The sequence below is a fragment of the Stegodyphus dumicola genome, chromosome X2, assembly GCF_044657685.1.
Source record: "Stegodyphus dumicola isolate Sdum_Otavi_A_Nest chromosome X2, ASM4465768v1".
In the NCBI taxonomy this organism is placed as follows: Eukaryota; Metazoa; Arthropoda; class Arachnida; order Araneae; family Eresidae; genus Stegodyphus; species Stegodyphus dumicola.
In genome coordinates this window covers 147,556,620-147,580,777 of record NC_140781.1, presented here as the reverse complement: position 1 = coordinate 147,580,777, position 24,158 = coordinate 147,556,620, and the positions used below count along the sequence as shown (strand labels likewise).

The 24,158-nt window shown below is 33.0% G+C and overlaps 1 protein-coding gene across 15 annotated transcripts in view; it reads right to left on the bottom strand.

Moving 5' to 3' along the window:
• Window positions 1-24,158, bottom strand: part of LOC118182554 (E3 ubiquitin-protein ligase TRIP12-like) — a 400,228-nt gene that overhangs the window by 31,441 nt on the left and 344,629 nt on the right. For 14 of the 15 annotated variants that reach the window (XM_085809626.1, XM_085809623.1, XM_085809627.1 and 11 more), the window contains 11 exons: window positions 23,544-23,662; window positions 23,087-23,444; window positions 21,174-21,588; window positions 20,739-20,823; window positions 20,547-20,656; window positions 20,256-20,456; window positions 12,597-12,788; window positions 10,188-10,319; window positions 7,112-7,171; window positions 5,885-6,093; window positions 3,047-3,213 (listed from right to left, as the gene is read on the bottom strand). In XM_085809626.1, the coding sequence (XP_085665752.1) occupies window positions 3,047-3,213; window positions 5,885-6,093; window positions 7,112-7,171; window positions 10,188-10,319; window positions 12,597-12,788; window positions 20,256-20,456; window positions 20,547-20,656; window positions 20,739-20,823; window positions 21,174-21,588; window positions 23,087-23,444; window positions 23,544-23,662 (2,048 nt within the window). The remainder of the gene's footprint in view (window positions 1-3,046; window positions 3,214-5,884; window positions 6,094-7,111; window positions 7,172-10,187; window positions 10,320-12,596; window positions 12,789-20,255; window positions 20,457-20,546; window positions 20,657-20,738; window positions 20,824-21,173; window positions 21,589-23,086; window positions 23,445-23,543; window positions 23,663-24,158) is intronic. The other variant, XM_085809635.1, reaches the window with a different exon arrangement.

The following is a 24,158-nucleotide window of genomic DNA, read 5'->3' as shown; positions in this document are numbered from 1 at the left end:
GGAATGACAACATGCTCAATTTAAATACCAATGATGTAATCGGTTCACAGACAGAAAAAAGAATGACAACCTCTCAAGACTGAGTACATGCTATATCAACCAAAGTTAATTTCTTTAGAGGTCTTCGGGGGTATGCCACTGTCTTGCAGGCAGAGGTTCTTGCTATCACAAACTGTCTACAAATAAATATAAGAAAAGACTATGATGATAAGCAGATTCTCATTTTTAGTGACAGTCAAACAGCCCTAAAGGCTTTATGCTCATTTCAAATGAAATCAGAGACTGTTCTGGAATGCAGAAACCCAAGATGTTCAAGGAACTTCTAAGACACAACCAGGAACAAGGTAGTTCTAATCTGGGTACCTGGACATACAGGAACTGAAGGTAATGAAAAGGCAGATGAACTTGCAAAACAGGGATTGTCTTTTAATCCAATAGGTCTGGAACCCTTTTATGGTATCAATATGAAGACAGAAAATAGTATCCTCCTTAAAAGGGGAAAAACAGGAGATGACTAAAGTTTGGCTTGATTCTTCTGGACAAAAACATGCTAAAAGTGTCAGACCTTCTGATAAGACTGCCTCTGAAATTCTTGGGTGCTCAAGGCTGAAGATACAAATAATTGTGGGCTTCATCCCGAAGCAGTACTATTTCAGAAAACACCTTCATACTTTGGAACTTTTTCAACAAGACACTATATGCAGGAAATGTTGGAAGAACAAGGAAACAGCATGCCATATTATATATGAGTGAAACAAAGTGGGCAACTGCAAGGAAATGTTATGAAGTATGACAAACTGTCATACTTCATAACATTTCCTTGCATCGGACATACAGAGGAGGCTTACTCCATTTATTCTAACCTTCTCAGTCCTGCTGCACAAACTCAGGTAACACATACAAGTATTTAATGTATCTGATTTAGTTTCATGCTATAATCAAAATGGAAAAACTGATATGCAAATGTACCAAGCCCAGCTATGTGCATCACTAACCATGCACAGTCAGTGAATGCACATATTGCTTTTGGCAATGGAACAAGCCAGCAGATTTAAAAAAAAAAAAAAAAAATTATTGTGTAAAAATTTGGTCTAGTTTCCATGATAGTATGATTGGTCACAGCCATGAGAAACCTTGATGATCTAACAACAGTCATAAACCGAGTTCAGAGAGAACACTTCATCTAGGAACTGGATTGTCAGACATGAAGATTAAAATGATGAAACAGTAAGACATTTAGAGGTGGTTAGGCAAATACCGCCAACCCTATGTTGTGGAGTCACATACTACCAAGTATTACAGCTAGTCAGCTTAATCAGCCTGTTGCAGTATCCATGCTGCTAGACATGCTGGAGGGAATGTTTTCAACCTGATAATGCCTGCTCTCAAGTAGCATGTTGATACATATTTTCTCTTCACCATGGCAACCCTGCCACGGCCTTCCGTCTCACCCACTGAACATGTTTGGCTTGGTTTAGTTGATTATGGCAAAGCACACTAGGCCTATCTGACTAAGTGGATAGATGCCTTTGAGGAGGACCTTTCTAAGGGAAACTGGCTTGTATGCACATTACACATGGGGAATACCCTGAAAACACCCATTTGGCTGGAATCGAACCCAGAACGAAGCTACCAATGTTCAGTGATTTTACTACTTGGCTGTTGGTGGACTGAATGCATTTGGAACATGGTCATCTACTGGCTGCAACCACTGCAAAACAAATCTGACCTGGCTGCACAATTATATTGAATTTAGTAGGACATCCCTTAGGACATGATTAGTTACTTGTGTGCATTTCCTCATCCACACTTGAGGTGACATTATACATTATTAATATGTAACAGTTCTGGTTTGCTTTTACCACAATATATCCTGCTGATGATTCTCTTAGCATTCTCACTGTCACTACAATGTCTGTGACCAGTTTCATCACCATCTATGATTTTTTTCTAGTTGCATGCATGTTTTTATTAGAGTGCATACTGAACACCTCCAAATTAATACAATTACATTTTAGCATATGTAAAGAAATTCTGGTTGATCATGACTAAATGCTGAGAGTTTATGTATTCAACATAAGGTGGTTTTATGTTTATATATTTAACAAAGGGTGTTTACATGAAGGACTTTACAAAGGGTGAATGGTGGATATTTGCAATGAACTTGGACACATGAGGAAATTCATGGAAGGAGCCATACTGTGCTGCCCAAAACTGAAACTACCATCTGTAACTTGAGGGTGCATTCTCACTATGACCCGAGTATCATACTCAGCATAGGCTCTAAATTCTACAGATTACATTAATTTAATCTTATAACAGGGACATTGTTTATTATATTATGAACAACATTATACAAGGGACATTTTGTTTGAATGGTGAGGATGCCTGCATAAAAGGACATTCTAAGGGAAACCAGCTATGTACTTGTTAAACACAAAATCAAAAAGCCAGCCCATAGTCAGGAAATCTGCTTAATTTGTAAGCATTCAGAAACATTCCCCAAGCCACTGGTAGGCACTTACATACTATAAAAAGTCATTGCTTTAATTAGAATTTTGATTTACACTAAAGATTTAAATAGTAAAGATTGAGTGAGATTTAAACCAAAGCTAATCACAGATGGTAAATCTTGTATGCACCTGTTTCTTGCACAGCTTTATATCATACACCTCGACTGTTTAAAATGATCTTTTTCAGTCAACAAAATGCACTTTTATAATTACAAAATATTTCGCAATTTAACTCTTTTTCTTTCTTTAAAAGTAGCATAATCACTTTAATTTTATGACTTACCCCAAAAAGACATTTCTTCCCCCATCATTGGCCAGTTTCCCTCAAATAATGTCTGTTCTTAGGAAATCTTTCCCGAAGACTCCCTTACCCAATATAACTAAATTCAGTCTTACCCAATATAACTAAATTCAGTATAATCAAATGAAATAAAAACATAAATGTTTAATATGTGCACAACTGGAAAGCAGAGAGAAAACAAATTTGGAAATATTTTAAACTGTTTCATGTAAAATCAAAAATGCCTTTTTACCATTCCAAATATCATCAGACTTTTTCTTTGGAGAAGTATTTCCAGAAGTGCTTGCTTTACCACGATGACTAGAATGAATCAGAGCAGGAGCATGATTTCGAACTAAAACTGTAGCTGCTTTGCTTACAAAAGGAGAGTCTGATTCTTCAGTCGATATTGGTCGATACCTAAAAATCACAAGGATGCAACTCATTAATCCAAATACAAATCTGCATAAATTTTTAACTCAAAATACCCTATGTATAGTTAAATTATCCAATAAAATATGAACATTAATTTGGTTGGACTTTATGTTACGTTATTTGGATATAGCAAAGCATGCGAGGGCTATCTGCCTGAGGAGAAATGATGTGGATGACTTTCTAAGGAAAACTAGCTTATATTCATGTTAGGCATGGGGAAAAACAATGATATATCTAGCCTGTTCACCTGGAATTCAAACCATGTTGAATTCCCAGTATTCAGCAGTCTTAACCACTTGGTCACTGGTAGGGCTACTTCAGATAGAATAAGACACATCAAGACATTTGTGTTAATCTCAGAGTACCAAAAGATTCTTTTCTACTTAACTGGGGCAGACCATAAGACTTTTTTCTAATCATACCTAACTATCCAGTCTTATGTGTTAATAAAACATTAAAAACTGTAATAAAATGTTAAACCATGCTAATATTAAATTTAAGAATAAAACTATTAAAAACCTTCAGTTACTTACCTATATAGGTATTTAATTATTTGGCATTTTAGCTGTTTTATTCCCTTATCCATTACAAGTCAAAATGCTTTTAACAGCTGTAAATCAACCATAACAGAAAGGCTAATTCAAGAGCAAAGAATTTCCACATATTACAATGTCTCACATTTTCCTCTGCCTGCAGCATCATACTGTTATCCTCAGATACATGATTACTGACCGTAACAGCCTTTTCAAAACAATAGCCATGAAAAACATATCAGATATTTACAAATTTGCACATCAAGCAAGTCAAATCAAAAGTCAATGCTGCTATCACGAGTCAAAACCCATTAACAAAAAATTCACTTCACTTCTTTAAAATCTATTTATGATAATTGAATGCAAGAATTTTTAAAGCCACAGCAAATGTTGCAACTTGCTTATTTCATATTTCAAATTTTTTTGGCAGTGAAAACTTTCAGTGCAATTAAAATAAAAACTTTTCCCTGAAACCATTCATTCCATATCAGCTGGTGATTACTTGAACACTGCCAAAATTTTCAGTTTGAAGTACGTTTCTAAAACCATAGCACAAACACTGCTTTTTATTATTTATGCCATGACTAATTTTAAACACATAAAAAAACTGTAGCAGTTTTAAAAACAGAGACTCATTTCTGAAATGTTTAAGACAAATGACATTACATCATGAGGCAGTCAATCTCATTATCAGCACATCTATATCATGCAATGAATAAAAAACAAGACACTTTTTAACTTGATAATTTCAGCATACTGATCAGAAACAGCAGGATCTATAAAATGGAAATACTAAAAAATAATTTAGTAGTACTACTCTTCAAAGAACAGAATTCAATTTTCTGAATTCAAAAGAAAGTTCATTCTAACAGATGTCATAAGAATGCATTATCACACCTGCTTTAAATACACGACAGACAGCATTCTGATGGAATGATAGGAAGAAAAACATGTAAAACATCAAATCACCCACCCCCAAGCTGGATAAAAATGCAAGCAATAACAATCTCAAATGACTGACAAAAAAGCCTTTAGCCCTCATGGTAGATGATGCCCAATTAAATTTACTCTTTAGTAGTTAGCAAAATTTTCAGTGATTGCTCTTCGACTTGGTAAAATACCTCGCAGCAGAAGCAACTGGAAATGACAGCTATTTTCACCATAGTTGTCTTTAAAATTGGTACTGGTTTCAGCAACACTACAGAAAGCTAGAGTTTAAATTTTGCTAAAGAAGAGCTATTTATTATGTCTCTTAAAAGGCATATTTTTCGTTACACTCCAACATCACTAGTAAATTCAACTGATTGGAAGCTGGAGAACATTCAGTACTTTCATAAGATTGTCAGCCGCAGTCAAAATCAACATCTTTGCTCATTTTTCATTCAGCCTTACAGACTTATCAAGTTATGTTAACCGTTTCAGAACTTGATAGTCCTAGCATCATTTATTACAGTTCATTTTGAAATCCAATTCATTAATTAATAAAAGTATATAACATTTCTGATATGCACTACAATTTCAGTAACGAGATAAAAGAATGAGAAGGAGGGGGATAGATGAAAAGCAATATTCTTAAGTACGCAAAACATTTTAACACCATGTACGTCACTAAATTCAGCTTGATATTTCATCTGAAGAGCATTCAGTTATTTCCAGTGCACACACTGTGGCAAAGGATCTGCTTTGCTCCTCGGACAGGCATTTAGGCAGAAATCGTTCAGATGAGCTGAGCTCATTCATGCCCACCAAACTGCTATGTTGTCTAAACTAAGAGACAACTATAATTTTATTAGCACACAATTGGTTTACCATTTTTAAATGCACATATTTAAGTTAGTTTCATGTTGTACCAATATTTACTCAATTTCATTCAACTAAGAATTCTGATATTAACTTATTTTCTTAAATAGGTTTCTGAGATATCTGCCACAAAATATTTATAAAAATACCTTGGGATTTATTCAGAATTACCTAATAATGAAAATCCCCAAAGGTTAATTTACAAGGTATTTTTTACTTTCTCTCCATAATTTTTAATTACTTACTGCTGGAATTAGACAACATAAAAAGCATAAAGTTCAACATTTCAACAAGAGAAATAGAAATACTAAAAACAAATTTACCATATTGTGTGTGTTTGGACCCATATGTTGGTATATCCCATTGGATTCTCAGAATCTGTATCAGTATCTGGACCATCTGAACACTGTGCATCAGAACTACCATACTGCCGGATTGCTTGATAGACAGTCATATTATAGGGCAGCACATTTTCTCCTATCAAGAACTGTAACTTATGTCTTCCTTGACCTTGGTTTATCATCATTGCAGCCTAAAATTTAAATATATTTTAAACATCACTAAGTATGCAAGTAGATTTCCTTTCAGCAAACAGGAGAGAATAATTTAACAATATTCCTTCCTAATTATCAGAATATATTAACATTCTGAGTGGGACCACCGCCTTTACTTGAGCACGAGATTTGTCACACGATGCATATCATTTTATCGTTTAATATCTTTTTTAATGATCTTAATGCAGTCCTAATGAATGGAAGATTAATCAAACAAATATAAAAATGAGTATTTAAACAAATGTAACTAAAGAACGTTGTTTAAACACAGCTGGATATGAGCAGATCCGAAATGCCATTTTGTTTAAAGTGTTTGTAATTATTTCGAATTCCATACACATTCCTGTTCATACACAGAAAATTATTCTAAGCAGACTCCAATTAAAAACTAGAACTGTGATGACAAGGCACAGAAACCCCAGCAATATGTTGCAAATCCTTTACAAATCTGCTTCCCTTCAAAATGCTATGAGAACTTATCTTAGTGGAAGGCTCTGAAATAAAGCTAATGCTAAGCTTTCTGTGGTTGAAGCGCTTGACACTACTGGGAAATAATTCTTGTGCTGTTAATTAAGGCATAATTTTAACAGCCTGTTTTTAAAGATAAGTGTAACTTTAGGAGACTGAAAACTTACAGATTGGTTGATTAAGCATAAGGAAATATGAAGACCAACAGTAAACTGGTTTGTTAAGTTAGCATAAACCTTCAACTTTTGTATTGTGCATTAATGTTTGCCTAAAATCAGTGGTGCAATAAAATCCGAGTTACTGTTATGGCTGCTTACATATTTTATTCTTAAGTAGACAATCATTTACCAAGATATTTAGATAGCTAATACAGACCACTAGGTTTTTAAAAATCCAACAAGATTTTAAATAAGCATAACATTTAAAAAAAATGGAGAAAGAACCAGTCAAGCTTTAAAAAAATAACAAACCAGACAAAGTTGAAAAATTTTATGCATATTTAAGAAATTTCAAAATATCCGACGTTACCATTGTGTCATCTATGTCATCATCTGAATTTTCTTCATCACTTCCATCATCATCATCATCCTGAGGTTTAAAAAAAAAGAATAATTTATTTTGTACATTTCCATTATTAAAAACAGTACTTTACACAGCATTACAAATGAACCAAAAATTTTCTAGAGATACACATTAAACCATCTTGCTACTATTTAAAATCTTCAAATAAGTAAAACAGATTCCATAATATTACATGAAAAGCGATTAGTGCTTCAAAGGTCTACTGTGATTGTAGCAGTACACTGCAGTACCAAATGACACAGGTTCGAATGCCACAGAAAGCATCAACATTTGTATATTTATAGTGTCTGGCACGGGGGCACTCTAAATATAAGGCAAGCCGAAAGTCCTCACGTGTGGTTTGGTGGTAGGGGAGAGTGGTAAGAGACCCTCAGATCCCCCCCCCAGTTGCTCTCCGTGAAGAAGTCCAACCACCTTGAGGCTGTGGAAACCATTCTTTTATGGAGAAGGCAACAATAAAGTGAATTTATAGACTGAAAAACAGTAAATGATGGTGCATGCTGAAAATAATACTGAATTCTTTCAAATTCACTACACTGAAGAAAAGGAGGAAATCAAAATACACCATTTCTAAGTAAATAATTTAACTTATATGCATCTGAATATATTAAATTCAAAAGAAATATTAAAATTGCAGAAAAATATATATTTCCTCTTCCCAAATTAATTTGTACTAGTTATCCTGTCACGCTTAATTGAGAAGATCAGCCCTTTCTGGACGGGTATAAATAAAATTCACATTCAAGAAAATAAGCAAAGAACAAAAGTTTTATATCAAATTCAAAATCCTGAAATTTTAAATTAGCCCCCCTCCAAAACTTCATTCCTACCCTCTTCAGCAAATTTGGAATTTTATTTCTGAAAAATTTCAAAGAAGCATTCTGGGCCATATAGAGGTTTCAGTGGCTGTAATGTTTTCCTGCCTTTCGCATGGCAGGACTATTTTTAGTGCATTTTAGGCAATGTTCTTTGAAAAGAGAAGACTAAGTGACTATAGTTTCAGCTCTTTATGATGAACACTATTGAGCAAATGATGGAAAGTTAAAATATGAAAAAACCTTTAAAAAATTTATACTTTTTCTTACCCGAACATAGAAGCAACAAGTAAGGAATACTGGTTAGCCTCAATGTGTGTGTAGAAAATCATTAATAATTATGGTACTCGAGGAAAGAAATTTCAACAAAGATATTCATGAAATTTGCCAGTGTCTAAGCAATGAATTTTGCAAATTATTTATAAGCAATGACATTATAACTTAATTCTTGCATGCTGTGATAGAATTCCAATAAGCTATACACACTGAGATGAAAGGCAGTGTAGATTAAGAGACTTTTGCATGTTTCACATCATATCTTTTTGTATTTTGATTACATATCCAGTTGTACTAACAGAAATTTTGTATAGTTAACTGTTTGCAAATGCATAACTGCCAAAATGCATCTATACCTTAATAAGTACTTAGTTTTAAAGAACACAAAATATTTTTAAACTACAATTATATGCAAAAAAATAATACTATTTCAAGGGAAACTTTAACAGGACAGAAAATCAGGTAAATGTGAGGAATACATACTTTAATAGAGATATAGAACTCTGGTAAAAATGCATTAAAATATTATATAGAAAAAACTGGTATCTATCACCAAAATTACTTTCAAAACAATTTTTACACTTTTAAATAAAAGGGAAAAATAAATAAATGCACTGTTTGCAATATGTGCTACAAACACATATTCTGAATGCCAGACAAACCTCTATAAGTGCTATTTAACAAGCAGTCTATACTTGCTACTGCTAGCTTACAAGCTTGATTATGGAGCAGAACGAACAAACCTATATCTAGCTACTATATGGATTTAAATTAGAACTCAGCATCTGAAATGTGTTTAACACAAATTCTGTACATAGGCTAAGCATATTAAGTCGAGATTAATTTCAAATATATTTTAGAAAGAAAGGATTTACGTGAAATGAAAAATTTCCATATTACCGATCCATGTTTACAACATAACGAAACTGTCATCATTTGCTAGAAATGCTAAATGATTTCAACAATAAAATAAATTTCAAAATGTGTTATTTTGTTATAAAGTTTTATGTGTATAAGAAAAATCTGGCATTAAATTTGCCCTGTTGAAATTTCTGAAAATCAATTTCATTTACATCCAAAAATGAGCAAAGATTTCAGACAGACATAAATAATTGGAATCACGCTGTATTGTTTTTTAATTCTAACTGTAAAATCTTATTCAAACTTTGTTACAATATAATATACATCATGCTAAAAAAATAAGCAGCAAATGCTAAAAGAAAAGGTAAGAATGTAAAAAGTGAGAATTAAAACATAATTTACATATGAGGTAGATGCTGCATCAGCAAATGCAATCAGGTAACCAAAAGGTCACATAAAATGCAATTCTGGAGTCACACCACAACACCTTAAAAGAAGCATATTGGACCTATGCATCAGTTTGGAAGCAAGATTAAATGCATTGGAGGGCTGTTAGGAGTTTGCAAGCTGGTGCAAGATAATCCACTGCTGCGATAGTGCTGAATGTGCATCCTAGTGTTACTAATAGGCTGTGGAATTATTATTAAAGGGATCAAAACCCCTGCAGAAGACGTGGCTCTGGACACTGGAGGATTGCCACGACGACAGAACTGTGCTGAAAATCATTAGGGATTGGGAAAAGAAATCTGCACAATTAATTTACTGCTCAGAAAACATTCTCGTTAGCAATGGTTAAAAACTAAAAACCAGGAGTATTGGTGACCTACAAGGACTTTATATTTCACATTATTTTCACAAATATTTACTTAAATTATAAATTAATGTTTGAGAATACTGGTATTTTGGAATCATTTAAGCAACGTTACAACAGGATAATTATATTATTCAGACTTCGTAAAAATTTATCAGCTTTATCATACAGCTTAACAAAAGTAAATCATGTAAAGCAAACTACAACAATTTTTTTAGGTATCTCGCACTCCATCAAGAAAATTTAGTGAATACTTTACCTTCACTCTACCATAACCCCTTATAACTAAGTATCTTTCAATGGCTTGAACTAATGCGAGAGGATCTATCTTTACAGGCCCTCCTCGCCACTGTCGCAAATTTGAACATCCAGGATGTCTCTGCAAATTACACTAAAAAAGAGAAAAAAGCACTTAAACACTTTCTATCAAAATTTTAGACTTCTGATCACAAACACTACCAGTTAACAAAATAACATGCTACCTATACCAATTTAGCTGAATACTGAATTAAATTTTATATGTTGCAGCATTGTATAAATTTGTGATAATCCCCAGAGTGAAAAAAGTAAAGTATTCTGCATTCCACAACTAATTACCATAAAAATATTCACACACATTACATTAGCAGCCCACTAAGAAATACTCTTTCAAAATAACCATAAAAAATTAACTCACTAATACCAAGAAATAAATGTCATTTTACAACAGACAATGATATGGTCCCAGCATTCATAATATACTGATGCCTTTTACAAACCTCCAAAACTGCTATTAGGGGGAGAAACATATTTCAAAATTAAGAAGCTTTCAACAATATTTTGGTGTAGTGCAAGCATCTACTCTAACCATTACCTATTTAAACAGAAATACAATATTTGAGACAACTGCAAGATGCAAACCAAGGAAGAACAAATAAAAGACAGGTACAGCTTGCCCAACTTAAACAAAAGTCACAGACTTTACTTGGTTTAGTGCTCCACGAAACAATTTTTGCATTCTATTTTAGAGAAAAAAAAATGACATTATTCAGTATGTGAATTAAATAACAGCCAAAGCTAGGATTTTGTTACACACATAAATAATAACCAATATTGTAATTTTTATTAAACTACCATTAATAATTGCTCAAAACAATTACCTCTGTCATGCATGCACAGCTGATTTAAAACAACAAAAAATTTTCTGATGCAATTGTAGAGACAATTCAGTTTTTTGAAGTAGGAAGTGTGAAAAATCAACAGTACTCTTCCTGGGATTCCAACCATGTTCTTTCAATCTGCTAGCTGGATAAGCTAAGTTTTTAACACTGTGAAAGTACTCAAGAAGTAATGCATAATAGTTCCCCATATAATTAGGTGGCAAATTATTAAAAAAAAACTTTTCCTGGATACATTTGATAACTAATTTATCAAAACTGTGATAAACATCAGGCTTTAAAATGATGCTATTTGAATGTTTCATATGAAGGAACTCCCTCAAAGAGTTAAAACTGGCAGATGATTGTTTTTAAATTAAAGAAGGTTAATAAAACATATTTTAATACTATTTCAATAAAATAAGCCTTTGAAATTTAAGCAAGTCAGTGATTTAAAGATTTAAAGCTTCCTGAAAGTGCTTTGTAAAAACATAATGAGTTGATAAATGTATCTGCTTGCCATGCTGCTTGGATTTGGAAAGACACATAATTTTCGAATAAGGAAACAAAATAAATGGACAAAAAAGATTTTGTGACAGGAGAGTAGAAATTTTATTGTTTTTAAAATTTTGCTTTTTAGAGAAGTATTTCTTACCTACTGATTTACTGTTAGTGGAAAATTAGCATTACCTACAATTATAGACTAGGACATTTTTTAAGCATTTCTTTTAAATAACTACAAAGTTCAAGTCTATAATTTCAGCAACTTGCACACATGTGCAGCATTATGTGTGCATATTTAATCTTCTGAATAGCTATGCTTTTTTAGAGCAGCTTAACAGTGGTATTTACAAAGCTTTCAAAGCTAGACTTGCATAACTATTTAACTTCATCTTTATTACCATAATGTTCCAATCTTTAGGATGATATCTGTCTGTATCATTACAGAAAATGTTAGGTTGGTTAGTTAATTAAGGCAAAGCATATCCGGGCTACCTGCCTGGAGGGATGCTTTGATAAATGTTACATACAGGGAGGAAACATGAAACCTCTAAGCAACTTTTGCCAAGATTTAAACAGTCTTGGCCCACGATGGACCGATAAAGAAAATAAAATGAAAACATTTTTATTGGTAAGGTTATATTACATTTAGTACCATATCTCGAGTAGATGTAAGTGATCACCCTATTAATAAGATCAAATAAATAAATAAAGCAGCTCAAATACCTCTACTTTGAAAATAATCGAAATGATTAAGAAATTTATATTTAATTAAATGCAACTTGCATAAAATTATATGATCACATAATTCCACATTCTTATATATTTTCAAGCACTGAAATGTAAATAAATCACTTTCAGATTTTAAACTTTCTTAAGTTATTCTGATGCACACTGAGAAAAGTATATTTTTTAGAGTAGACTTAAAATTTCAGTAAAAATAAAATAGCTAAAAAATTACTAATCACTTATCATAGTTGCAGAATCTGGTATTTAAGAGAAATTAAAATATAAATACAGCAACTACTCACTTTTAATTGATGAGTGTTGAAGAACTTAAGCGCACTCGTTCCTCTGCCACCTATATTTCCAGCACCAGGAAGATCATGAACTTTCACAGCAAACTGCTCCAACTGACTAACACAAGCATTCAATTTGGCTACTAAAGCCGATAATGGAGATGAATTCAATTTGACTGCATCAAAATTTGGCATCACAAACAGCTAAAAGAATTCAGAGACATACATCACTTTACAAAACATCTGATCACATTAAAAGTAATCTTGGAAAAAAAAAAAAAAAACTGGTGTATTTCTTAGTTTCATTCATTTTTGTTTTGTTGGAAATATTGGCATTAAGTCAAAGTAAAGCCCACATAATTTAAATGTGGGTTTCTCCTTTTATGACAATCATAGATATGGACCCGCCCCCAAAAAGCTTCACTAGAACCATATTTAACTATTCTAAAACCTGTAATATTACTACAACATTAAATACTACAGGTTTTATGCAAGTAGAAATAAGCATTTCCCAATCTTAAAACATTAATGGGAATAAAGCAGGTCGAAATGCACACATCCATTCAATTATAAATTTCATCTAGTTAAGACAAAACACTAGGTTTCAAATGCAATTGTTCCCTTCTCAAATTCATTATTCTTTATATTTAAAGATTAATATATTTTATAAATGAAATACATTTCAGTTTTTAAGACTAAATTAAGAGATAAAATACACAGCCACGTCACGGATATGCCAATGTAAATAAAAAAATATTTTGAAGGTTATTTATGATTACCCAAGTAGTTTTAAATCTTACTTTCTTTCAATATCCTTCCTGATTAGTTCAAATCTTACTTTCTTTCAGTATCAAGTGTGTTCTTTACTCCCAAATTCGCTTTTCATTTGAAAATTGTGCAACAGTTTGATAAAAAAAAATGAAAAAAGAATGCAGATATACGCTTAATGGATCATTCTGACTGGGAGGAGGGAAGTTTTATCCAAGAGTTTCAAAAATAGTCTCTCTCCAGAACTGCACTTAATATTTACCTTAATTGCTGTGAATCAGTGGGCAAGTCAGCAGCATATCTATTTCTCCTAGTCCAAATTTAGTATGAAATTTTAATTTTTTGGTATATATTTAAAAATTTATCTAAGTACCTGTCAAAGAAACACATGTCAATTAAATAGTAAAGACGGATAATAATACAGTAGGACCAGACATCATGAAATGAAATTTACCAGATAAATGAAATATCAGTAAGATTTTTGCTTATGCAAAATGTTTAATAAATTTAGTTACCAACTACAGATGTAATCTCATGCTCTACAGAAATTAACTGCGACATCCATGACTCATCAATCATTTTTGAGCCACCAATGAATGAATATCCTTTTAGAACTACTAATTTTGAAGAATATATAACTGAACTTGTTATAGAAACCCTAATAAATGCTGTTACATGCAAAATTTCTCTTAGCAATAAACGTGTGTGAAAAGCTATTTTCAAAGAGCACACTGATTCAAAGCTATTTTCAAAATTTATTTTGCATATGTATGATTAGATATTGAAAGAAGATTATTGAAGGAGTTAAAGCAACAAGAATCACCATAACATTCATAAATTTGCAGAACCAGTTTCGAAGGTTTAAATATAGAAACTTCTTCCAAAGTTTTAGCTTCTCCAATAATCATTCTTTGGCATCTTATTTTAGCTCAAAAGTGAGAGATTCCCCATATTAAATCCATTCCACAACCATTTCTACAATTAACATATTTTAAGCAATTTTGTAATATGAAACAATTTTAGTGTTTTAGCACCACCTATGGTAAAAAATTACTTCAGTTAATACTTTGTTTGGAAATGAGAGGTAATACCTTAGTTTCTCACAAGAAATATTGTGATCGGAAGTCAGTTGAAAATATGCAGAAAAGAAGCAAGGTTGTAATGAAGCAGTTTTGATGTATATAATTAAATGATGTCTATAAATGCTAATGCCTTTAAAGAAAATCTAGCCAGTCAATTCATGCAAGTGTCTCTCATTTTTGTAATAAAATGAGTATTTTTACTTGTCAAAATTGGCCTCCAAAAAGCGAAAGAAACACAAAAACAAAAAGAATACATATTTTTGTTTATTAACATTGGTAACAGTAATTCAGTTTTCTTTTTAAGAAAAAAAGATACATTTGACATTGGCTGTAATTCTTTTAGTATTGTGAGATTTTGTGCGGATACGTAGTGTTTTGCAGCTACGTTTGTTTTCGGGTTTGACACATAAAAAGTACGAGAATAAATTTTTTTTTTTCCCTCAAAAAATAGGCTTCTAGTACTGCTTGATGATTTTCTACCTCATAAGCTCATCCTGGATTTTGAACTCTTGGGGGAAAAAGGGAGGATGAAACCTTTTTCCTAAATTTATAATTTTGAACTGAAAATTTTTGTTATAGTTTTTCAACATTAGTAAAATAAACTGATATTTTGGCACCACCCCCCCCATGTGGGTGGCTTAAATGGAATGGCAACAAGAAGCTAGATAAGGTAGGAGATTTATTATTTTGCATTTTGGAGATTTTTGGATTTTACTATCATCTTTTTTCAGATAAGAGAAGATTTGATATTTAATATTTGAAGGCTGAATAATTGAATAACTGAACTTGATACCTAAACAGTAATTTTGATGCACTGAAAATAAAAGTTTTAGAAATTTCAAGAGAATAAATAAGGTGGTAGAAATGGAAATAATAAAAAGAAACAAAACCGCTCAAATAATAAATTAGAAAGCATATTAACTGATGATAGCGTCGAGTATGATGAAACTGAAACGTGTCTGGGTTTACTTAAACAAAAGACAGATAATTTAGAAATAACTCATAACAGATATTTAGTTTACAAAATGAAAAAGATTTCAAAACTGACTTTATTTCAGTTTAAGAGTATTGAGAAAAAGCTTTAAAATTTCAGCTAAGAGGCAAACATGTGTTAGATAGTTTGTTGAAAAAGATATCGAGTGAAAACGAAACAGTTTGTTCTCATAATAGTCGACTGTTACAAGAAAATAAATTACCAAAAGCTTTACGTTTACAAATTCGGAAAAGAAATAAAAGATTGGTTAAGATTTTGGAGCCAATTTAGAAACACAATGAGAACATAAATTTATCTAATGCAGATAAATTTCCCTATTTAATCTAACTGATGAAATTGAAATCAGAAGCTACGGATATAGTTGAATCTTCCTGCGACAGATGAAAACTATTCTTTCAATGATGAAAGTTTAACCGAAAGGTATGGCAGAAAAGATCTGTTACCAGATTTTTATGTTAGAGAGCTATTAAAGCTCGTTTTGAACAATGCGAGTAGAAATAAAAGAGATTCTTTGAGCTGCTTATATAACACAAACTATCTACTCAGCTGAGAGCAATGAGCTCCTTAACAGTTACATCTGAAATGTGCAGCATAATATTATAGCCTCCTGTTGAATCAAGTTATGTGCTTTTCTTAAGAGAAACCAGTAAATGTTTCACACTCATTCAAACTGCAAATAAAAAGAAACCTAGAAAGCAAAATTTAGCAAGTTTTGAGGCAATCTTTTGTTTTCCGGAAAACAAAGTTCAAACAGAAGAAAATATAAAGTAGACCAGAAATATTTCATGACCCCTCAAAGGGAAAGAGCAAAAATTAAGAAAGATTCATCAGAATTATTAGTCTTAATTCAAACGATGATACTTCGTGCGCATTTTGTTTAAAGAATCACAAGACTCGATTCTGTTAGAAACCATATTTTATTCCGTTGGATGAAAAGTTGTTATTAAAAGGAAAGGTCTATGTCATGTTTGTGCAACGAAGGGTTATTTAACTAAATTCTGTCCATCTAGTATCAATGTTATAGCTGCTCTATAAGACATTTAAAATTCATGTGCCCTAATTCAGAATGTAATCAATCGAGTGAAATATCAAAACAAGGTGTTAATGAAAAGGTTACATATACAGTCAAAAGTCGTTAATCCGGACTCGTCGGGACTTCGGCGATTCCGGATTATCGATTTTTCCGGATTATAGATCATCAGTTTAAATCTGGTAAGATGGCATGCAGAAATTATAAAATTAAAAATATGAAACCGTAATTTATGAAATAAAGAACAATTATGATCTAAAGGGTATCAAAATTTACAAAAACAAAGCTTAATATTTATTTGTTTACTTTATTAAACATTTCTTTCAATGTAAGTTGTTCAAGTTGCTTCATTTTTTATGTGATAATACATTCTCTTTAATACTATAAACAGACAATTTCTTGTTCAGTTACAAAGTTCCGCTGTTCAAGTCCTATAATTGCTGTGTCGAGAATACTGACTAATTTGTGAATCGAAATTTTTTCGTTTTCAATAACCTCTGTCACTTTCTTCGCTATTGGAAGCGAATTATAATGACGAGGAATTCGATTTAAATCATATCAAAGACGGAGTACATCGAGATGAAATACTACAATTAGTAAGGAATTATAAGACAAAACAAAATAAAAACATCTGCCCTGAAAATAAGGATAGTGCTGACAGACCAACTTCCAATTCATTGCGCGCCACAGCGTTAAAGATAAACAAAGGATATGTCTTTATCCATTTTTTGCAGCAATTCCACTTTTTGTTTAATGGACTTCGAAACATACTTTCGCTTTGTAGATCCTTTACATATTAGTAAATATATATCAGAAATTCTATTTGACATAATCGAAAGTTCAAGCTTACTTTTATAAAATTGCTTTAACAGTCTGCAAAAAATAATAAGCCGGATCCAATTTGAAGATTAAGGAAGAATGCAATCTGCAACATTAACCTAAATAGATAATTAGATAATTTTAGCTTAGCTTATACCGTCCATTCGTAAATGCATTTTGCGCACGCGCATATTCACAGCCATAAAGGTCTTACACGCATGCGTCAACGCGACGCATGCGCAGAAAGTTTATAGCTTTGAGGTCCGGATTATATATCATTCCGGATTACGGGTGTCCGAATTAACGACTTTTGACTGTACTTCACATTCGTGTGTGCATACAACGAATGAAGTATTTTTTGACTCTTGTAGTTATTAAAGGGAAAAAGGCACAATGGAAGCAAGGCTTATTTCAGATGTGGGTTCTCAAAAATCTTACATTAAAAAAATTTACCTAAAAGTCAGGTTTCGATTTTCAGAAAGAACAGGAATTTTCGCTCTCCCTTGGGGATAGTAAAACCAAAAACACCAGCGGCATAAATGTTATAAGCTGATGTAGTTGCCACACTATTTACGGGTAAGCAAGAACAACTGACATCGTGATTAATCACCTAAGACTAAATTGGATTGCATATTAACCCCTTCGAGCCGGGTAGCGAAAACGTGCACTTATCGCGGAGGCCGGCAGTGTCTTGCACGAGTGTCTCTCCAGGGCCGAGGCTTTTTTGCTACTAAGCCTAAATCCATGAAATTTTCGAAGTATAAACACATTGTTTAATAATGCTCTATAGAGTATTTAAACGGCTTATGCTTTATAGATATATACTTTAATTACCTTATTTCTTGTTTAAATGCATATTTTACACATTTTATTACTTTTAACATTATACATCTGAAAACTAAACATATTACTTAAAATTCTCTTTTCGTATGAAAAATTTGAAAACAGGGATCTACACACAGTCCTACGTTACATTCCTTGCACTCGTAATAACTCATTTGCCGTTTTGGAGGATTTTTCCGGGAATGTGAACAAACGAAGCATCGTCGTCTCATTTTCTTATCAGTCTCTTCTGAACAAAGTTTTGGAAAACATCTTTCAGTTAATCTTTCAGAATCAATATCAGAATTTCAGAATCAATATCTGAAATATTTTGCATCATTTCTGCTATTTCATGCTCTGTTAAACATTTTCGACGCTTCGACATTGCAACGGTAAGAACAGAAAGAATTCATGTCTAACAAGATCTAATTATTTTCTAAAAACTGAACTGTAAACCGAAATACTCAACGCTTTAGCGCATATAAATCTTCTACTTACAATAAACAACTACCACGTGCGATTTAAAGAGACGTCATAAATCACGCCATTCGGAAACATTTAGTTCCCCGTTTGTTTATATAATCAAAAACACGTGTATGCGAGTCATGCTTCTCTCATTTTGAGTAGAAGGTCTAATGTACATGTATCTGAAACCATATGGACATACAGTGCCATCTTTTGGCAGAAATTATAGTTTCTAAAACGTTCCAGGATACTGGCACAAATACGTGACAGTCGGTAGTAAACGGGAAAATGCTCTGGCACGCCTGCGTGTCGGCCGGGAGGTGAGTGTGTTCGTTGCTGGCACGTAGACGTGACAGTCGGCGTGCAGGGGTTAATGGTAAAGTTTACTTACTCAGAACATCAAAATGTGAATATAACTGCTGTTAGTATGCTTTCTCAGGAATTACCTATTTCATTTTTGTTGAACTTAGAGCTGCATTGGTATTAGAGATTCTACTGAGTAAAATACCACAGAAAATTTGCAAAATGTTGTAATGATTCACATTCAAGAAACTGCACAACAAAGTTCAGATGGAAGGCACGAACTAAGTTTGCCAAGGAAAAAAGATAATGTCTTTTTGGTTATACAGAAAACAGGATACAGATAAATACAAGCAAGTTTCTGAAGAACGGATATAGGAAGGCATGATTGAGGAAGTTCTCCAAAAATTGTGATTGCTTGAATCACATTACCTTCCCTATTATTCAGTTACTAAAGAAATGTCAGTGATGTCTTCTTCGAAAATCCGGCTCGTCTTTGACTTTTCTGCAAAGATCCCAAACTATCCATCACTGAGCCAATGTTTACAGACTGGAATCAACTTTATTGTGACAATTCCAATTATTTTAACCAGATTTCTCTCGTCTAAGGTTGGTGCAATTTCTGACATAACAGCATTCCTGCAAATTTCCTTGAATGAAAATGATGTCAAGACTTACAGACGAAGAGTTTTCGGTCTGAACAGCAGTCTTTTTTTTTTTTTTTTTATTATTAATAGTAGTCATTCATCATCATTGTCCCAAGACACTTTCAAGTTACAATATTCTAAAGAACTGTTAGAAAGAAGAAATTATGCAGACAATTATGTTATGAATGTATGAAATGCACCAGAATTGGAAACATTTATGAAGACAGCCAATGGAATCATGAAAGAAGTGCAATTTCATCTAAGAGGTTGGTAGAGCTACATACTCTCTGTCCTCCAGGTTTGCAAATGCATGTTTTCGGACTGATATGGGAGAAGAACTCTGACACATTAAACGCCAATTCTGAATCGCTGAAACTGGAAAAATTGGAAAGGTTCATAAAAAGAAAAGTTTTGTCCCTCATTAGCCAAACGTTTCATCCCACTGGGTCTCTTGCTCCAGTTTTAATACGACCTAAACTTTTGCTTCAAGACATTTGGAAGAGAATTTGGGTTTCAGAAGTTAATTATGACATAAAAAAGAAATTTCATTCATGGTTTCAAGATTTACACTGTTAATAGTACTTCATAATATTATTAAAAAAGTATCGAGTATTTATATAAAAACCTTTTTTTTTTTCACATGCAAAGATTTTGCACAGATATCGTACTATTTACAAGCATGACACTTCACTGAAATTAATATTTCTATAGAGAAATAAAAATAAAAATGAAAATAATACTCACAGGACAGCCCATAAAAACATGCAAAAATGCTCTTAAGCGTTCTTCTCGAGTACAACTTCCAAAGGGTAAAGCCCCACCATCTGTTGTAAGGTACTGCAGCAGTTTCCTAACTAAACCACTATGAATTACTTCAAATGAAGAAATATCACTATCAATGACAACACTGCGAATATCCACAAGTGCTTTTAGACTGCCATCTGCCTGTAGAGGGGAATAAGAATACATCACATTCCATACCCATGAATGATATTAATCAAAGGTAAAAAATTACACATTTTAGAGTTTTCATACCATTGATTCAAGACGTCCAAGAGCAATAGTTAGCCTATTTAGGACATTCATGGCAGGATGTGTTGACCCTGGCTGCTCAAGACTGAAAAATTCTTCATCAAACTTTTGGGCTAAAAATAAAATATACACCATCAGTTAGCTAACAAACATTATTAAAGCACATAAAGATAACTACATTTTGGGAGATCTTACCTTGTTCTTTGATCCAAGCTTTAATTTTTTCTCGGTTACCAGAAGTATTAGCATACACTGAAGATCTCTGGACTAAGCATGGCTCCTGTTAATGACACAAAAACACTTTAACAAATAAAAGCATTATGCATGTGCTATGCTTTATAATCACACTTAAGCCAACACAAGCATATAAGAATTTTCAATAATTAGAAAGAGAGAAACAAAACACGACACAGGAAAACAATTTAAAGGATAGAAATTTAAAACTATATTTTACGGAACTTGAAATGTGTCATTCATGCAGGTTTAGGATACATTAAATACATAGAGTTCACATAAAACTAAAAATAGTCACTGTATTTAAAACAAATCATACCCATGCAGCAGCTCACAGGTAGCTATTGTGTCTTGAGAGTGCATTCTATTAAACACGGAAGTAAAAGTCATGTTTACCTGAGTGGACAAGCGACCAGTAACTGGAGAACTGCTACTCCAACGACCCCATCTCGCCGGATTCAGGTTGGCAAGGAAGGAAGAGGTCTTTGCAGCAGCAGAACTGAATTTTCCTCGTCCTGGTGCTGCTGCACTGGGATTGTTAGAGCATGTAGTGGGGCTGGCAATACTGCCTAGAACTGGACTAGCACTGATTGTGGAGTTGTTGTGACAACTAGGAGGAGTACATGCAGACAAAGCGAGCATGGATGAACCTAACATTGGGTTAATATGATTGTCTAACACTCCTCGGCCAAGCCCACGGATACCAGAGCATGAGAATGGATCCCTAGGAACTTCTTCAGTACGTACCTTCCTGCTAGTAGCATTACTGCGCTTTGGTGTTCGTTTTCGTTTCAACACATCACTAAGTCTCCTGAAACAAAAAATTGGAATTGAAACAACAATGGAAATTTTGGGGTGTATCTGTTAATTTATTTCAAAATGCTGTACAAATATAGTTTCTCAATGATAATTTATTATAGGAAGAACCACATGTTTAAAAATTAAATGAAGAATGTTTTCAAGAGATATTTGTCACTAAAATGGAAAATATATATTTCCAAATATTTAAAAAAGGCATTCATTTTCAGTCTCAAAAATGAAAAATTAACTAATACATAGTATAACTAACATGGTTATGCTGAGCAAAATTTAGCAAATGCGTTCTGCAAACACATGCAATAAGAGTTGCAGTATTTCAATTTAAAAAAAAATACTACTGGGTTGTCAGTAAAGTCATGACACATCTTTTGCTAACTTTTAAGTGAAAAAAAAAAAAAAAAAAACCTGTCATCAGGAAAGAACTGGAAAAGCTGCTGAATGCCAGCTTCATCTGAATCTAACATTATACCATGCAAGGAATTTTATAGAAAGCAAAACAAGTACAATTCTAACGGCAAAGTAAGGAGAGAATGGCAGATGTGACATTGGACTAATGTTGGAACAGTTTTTTTAAAAGTGATCAAACTTATATCTCGTCTAGGGTATTCTGATGCAACAGAACTCCTCTACGATTAATAGGCTCCGGACGTTTCTGAGTGATGGATTGGTTCAAACTACGAAACTGCTGATAGTACGAATTTCCAGCTGATTGTTTGATTCCTTGGTAGGAGCTCAAAAAGTATGGCATCTTAAAAATCTTACTATACCAAGAATAAAAATTTCCTTTGATGAGTGCCGCCTTTAATATCATTTCAAGAAAACCGCCATACTAGGACCAAGACTATTTTTGCACAATGCTCCAAACAATCCACTTCTTATGTATTAGCAATCTCTTCAAAAGGGATCTTTTCCACACATTTCAGCATATCACACATTCGCCAAAGGAATTCATGGGAAAATAATTATCAAGCTTGCTTATGCATCCTACTTTCTTCAGATGGACTGAACAATGTCTCGCTTCAATGACAGATGTTCAATGCTTCTGCAAACGTGTAACACACATACTCAATCAATGCCTTTATTTTGCTATGGCTGGCTTTCTTGATTCTGAGAACAAAATCACCAACAGAGAATTTTGCGAACTTTCGTTGACACTTGATGCCTTATACAGAATCATCGATGCTCATCAACAGCATCATCACTTTAATCGTTGACGTGCTTTCTTTTTCAGAAGCGAAACAGTAAAATATGGCAAATTTCATTTCAATTTGTAAAATTTCTGGCATTCAAGCTGCTTAATTGCTTTTAGGAATGAAGCTACAGCTGTCAAGTCACAAATGATTTAGAAGTAAAAGTTATGCAAATGACTAATACTTCGCTCCCCAAAAAAGAACTAGTATTACTGCAATTCTGACAGTCCAATGGTTATACAAAAAATAGAAACATTTAAATTTTGCATACTTCCTTAAAACAAAGAAAGAAATACTCACATTTGTGAAATATTAGACCCATGTCCTTCATCTATGGCAGTTGACGTACCCGCAGATGACTGAATACCCTCAAATGTAGTTGCAACTGATGATGAAGAGCCCCACAAACCTCCTCCGGGAAAATGCATGGCATTATCGGAAGAAAGGTCACTTGCAGATACGGGCAAAATACTGGGACTAAATGATGAATGACTGCTATCACATGCTGATATTCCAGCCTGGCTGATAGGTATCAGTGTAGGAAGAGATGAGAATGATGGTACACTATCAGTTGCTGCATTTGAGCTTTCTTTACTTTGGCAGGGAGAATCAGAACTGATATCCAACTTCGTTAACCACCGGACTTGATGCATTACACCTAGGAGGAAAAAAAAAAAATTTTTTTTTTTTTTTTAAATCAAAGTCTTTTCAATTTAACATGATATTAATGCAGAAAGCAATTTCCAGTTTATATTACCTTCTCGTCTGAAGTATACACCAAAAGTTGATGGAAGCTTTTGCATCAATATTTCAGCCATTTGAAGAGCAGCAACCACAACTCTGAGATCTTGAGAAGCAAGCATTGCAGCAACATGGCTTATGAAAAGAAATTAATAAAATACTCAACTCCAGAATACCTACAAAAGTTCTTAATGAAACTATTAAAATCAAATGACTCATTATGATGGCAGATAATTAACAGCCCTTAAAAAACAAACTATTTGTTACTACAAATGGCACTTAATTACATATGCAACATGAACCATTCATTATGATGGCATATAATTAACAGCCTTTTAAAAACAAACTATTTGTTACTACTTAAAATACAAATGGCACATAATTACATATGCAACAATTTATTGAACAAAACTGAGCTCAAGTTGATGCATTGTTCCTAGTTTAGCAAAAATGTGAAAATTTTTTTGAAATATTTTATTACAAATAAAGTAATTCCTTAAAGCAGGGAGCTGATACACTTATATGAAAGTAAAAGGATCAATAACTGTTGATGTATCAATAACTTATGAATGCAGCTCCATTATTAACAGAAAATTTGGATCCTCTTCTTATCTTCTAGAGTAAAAATGGG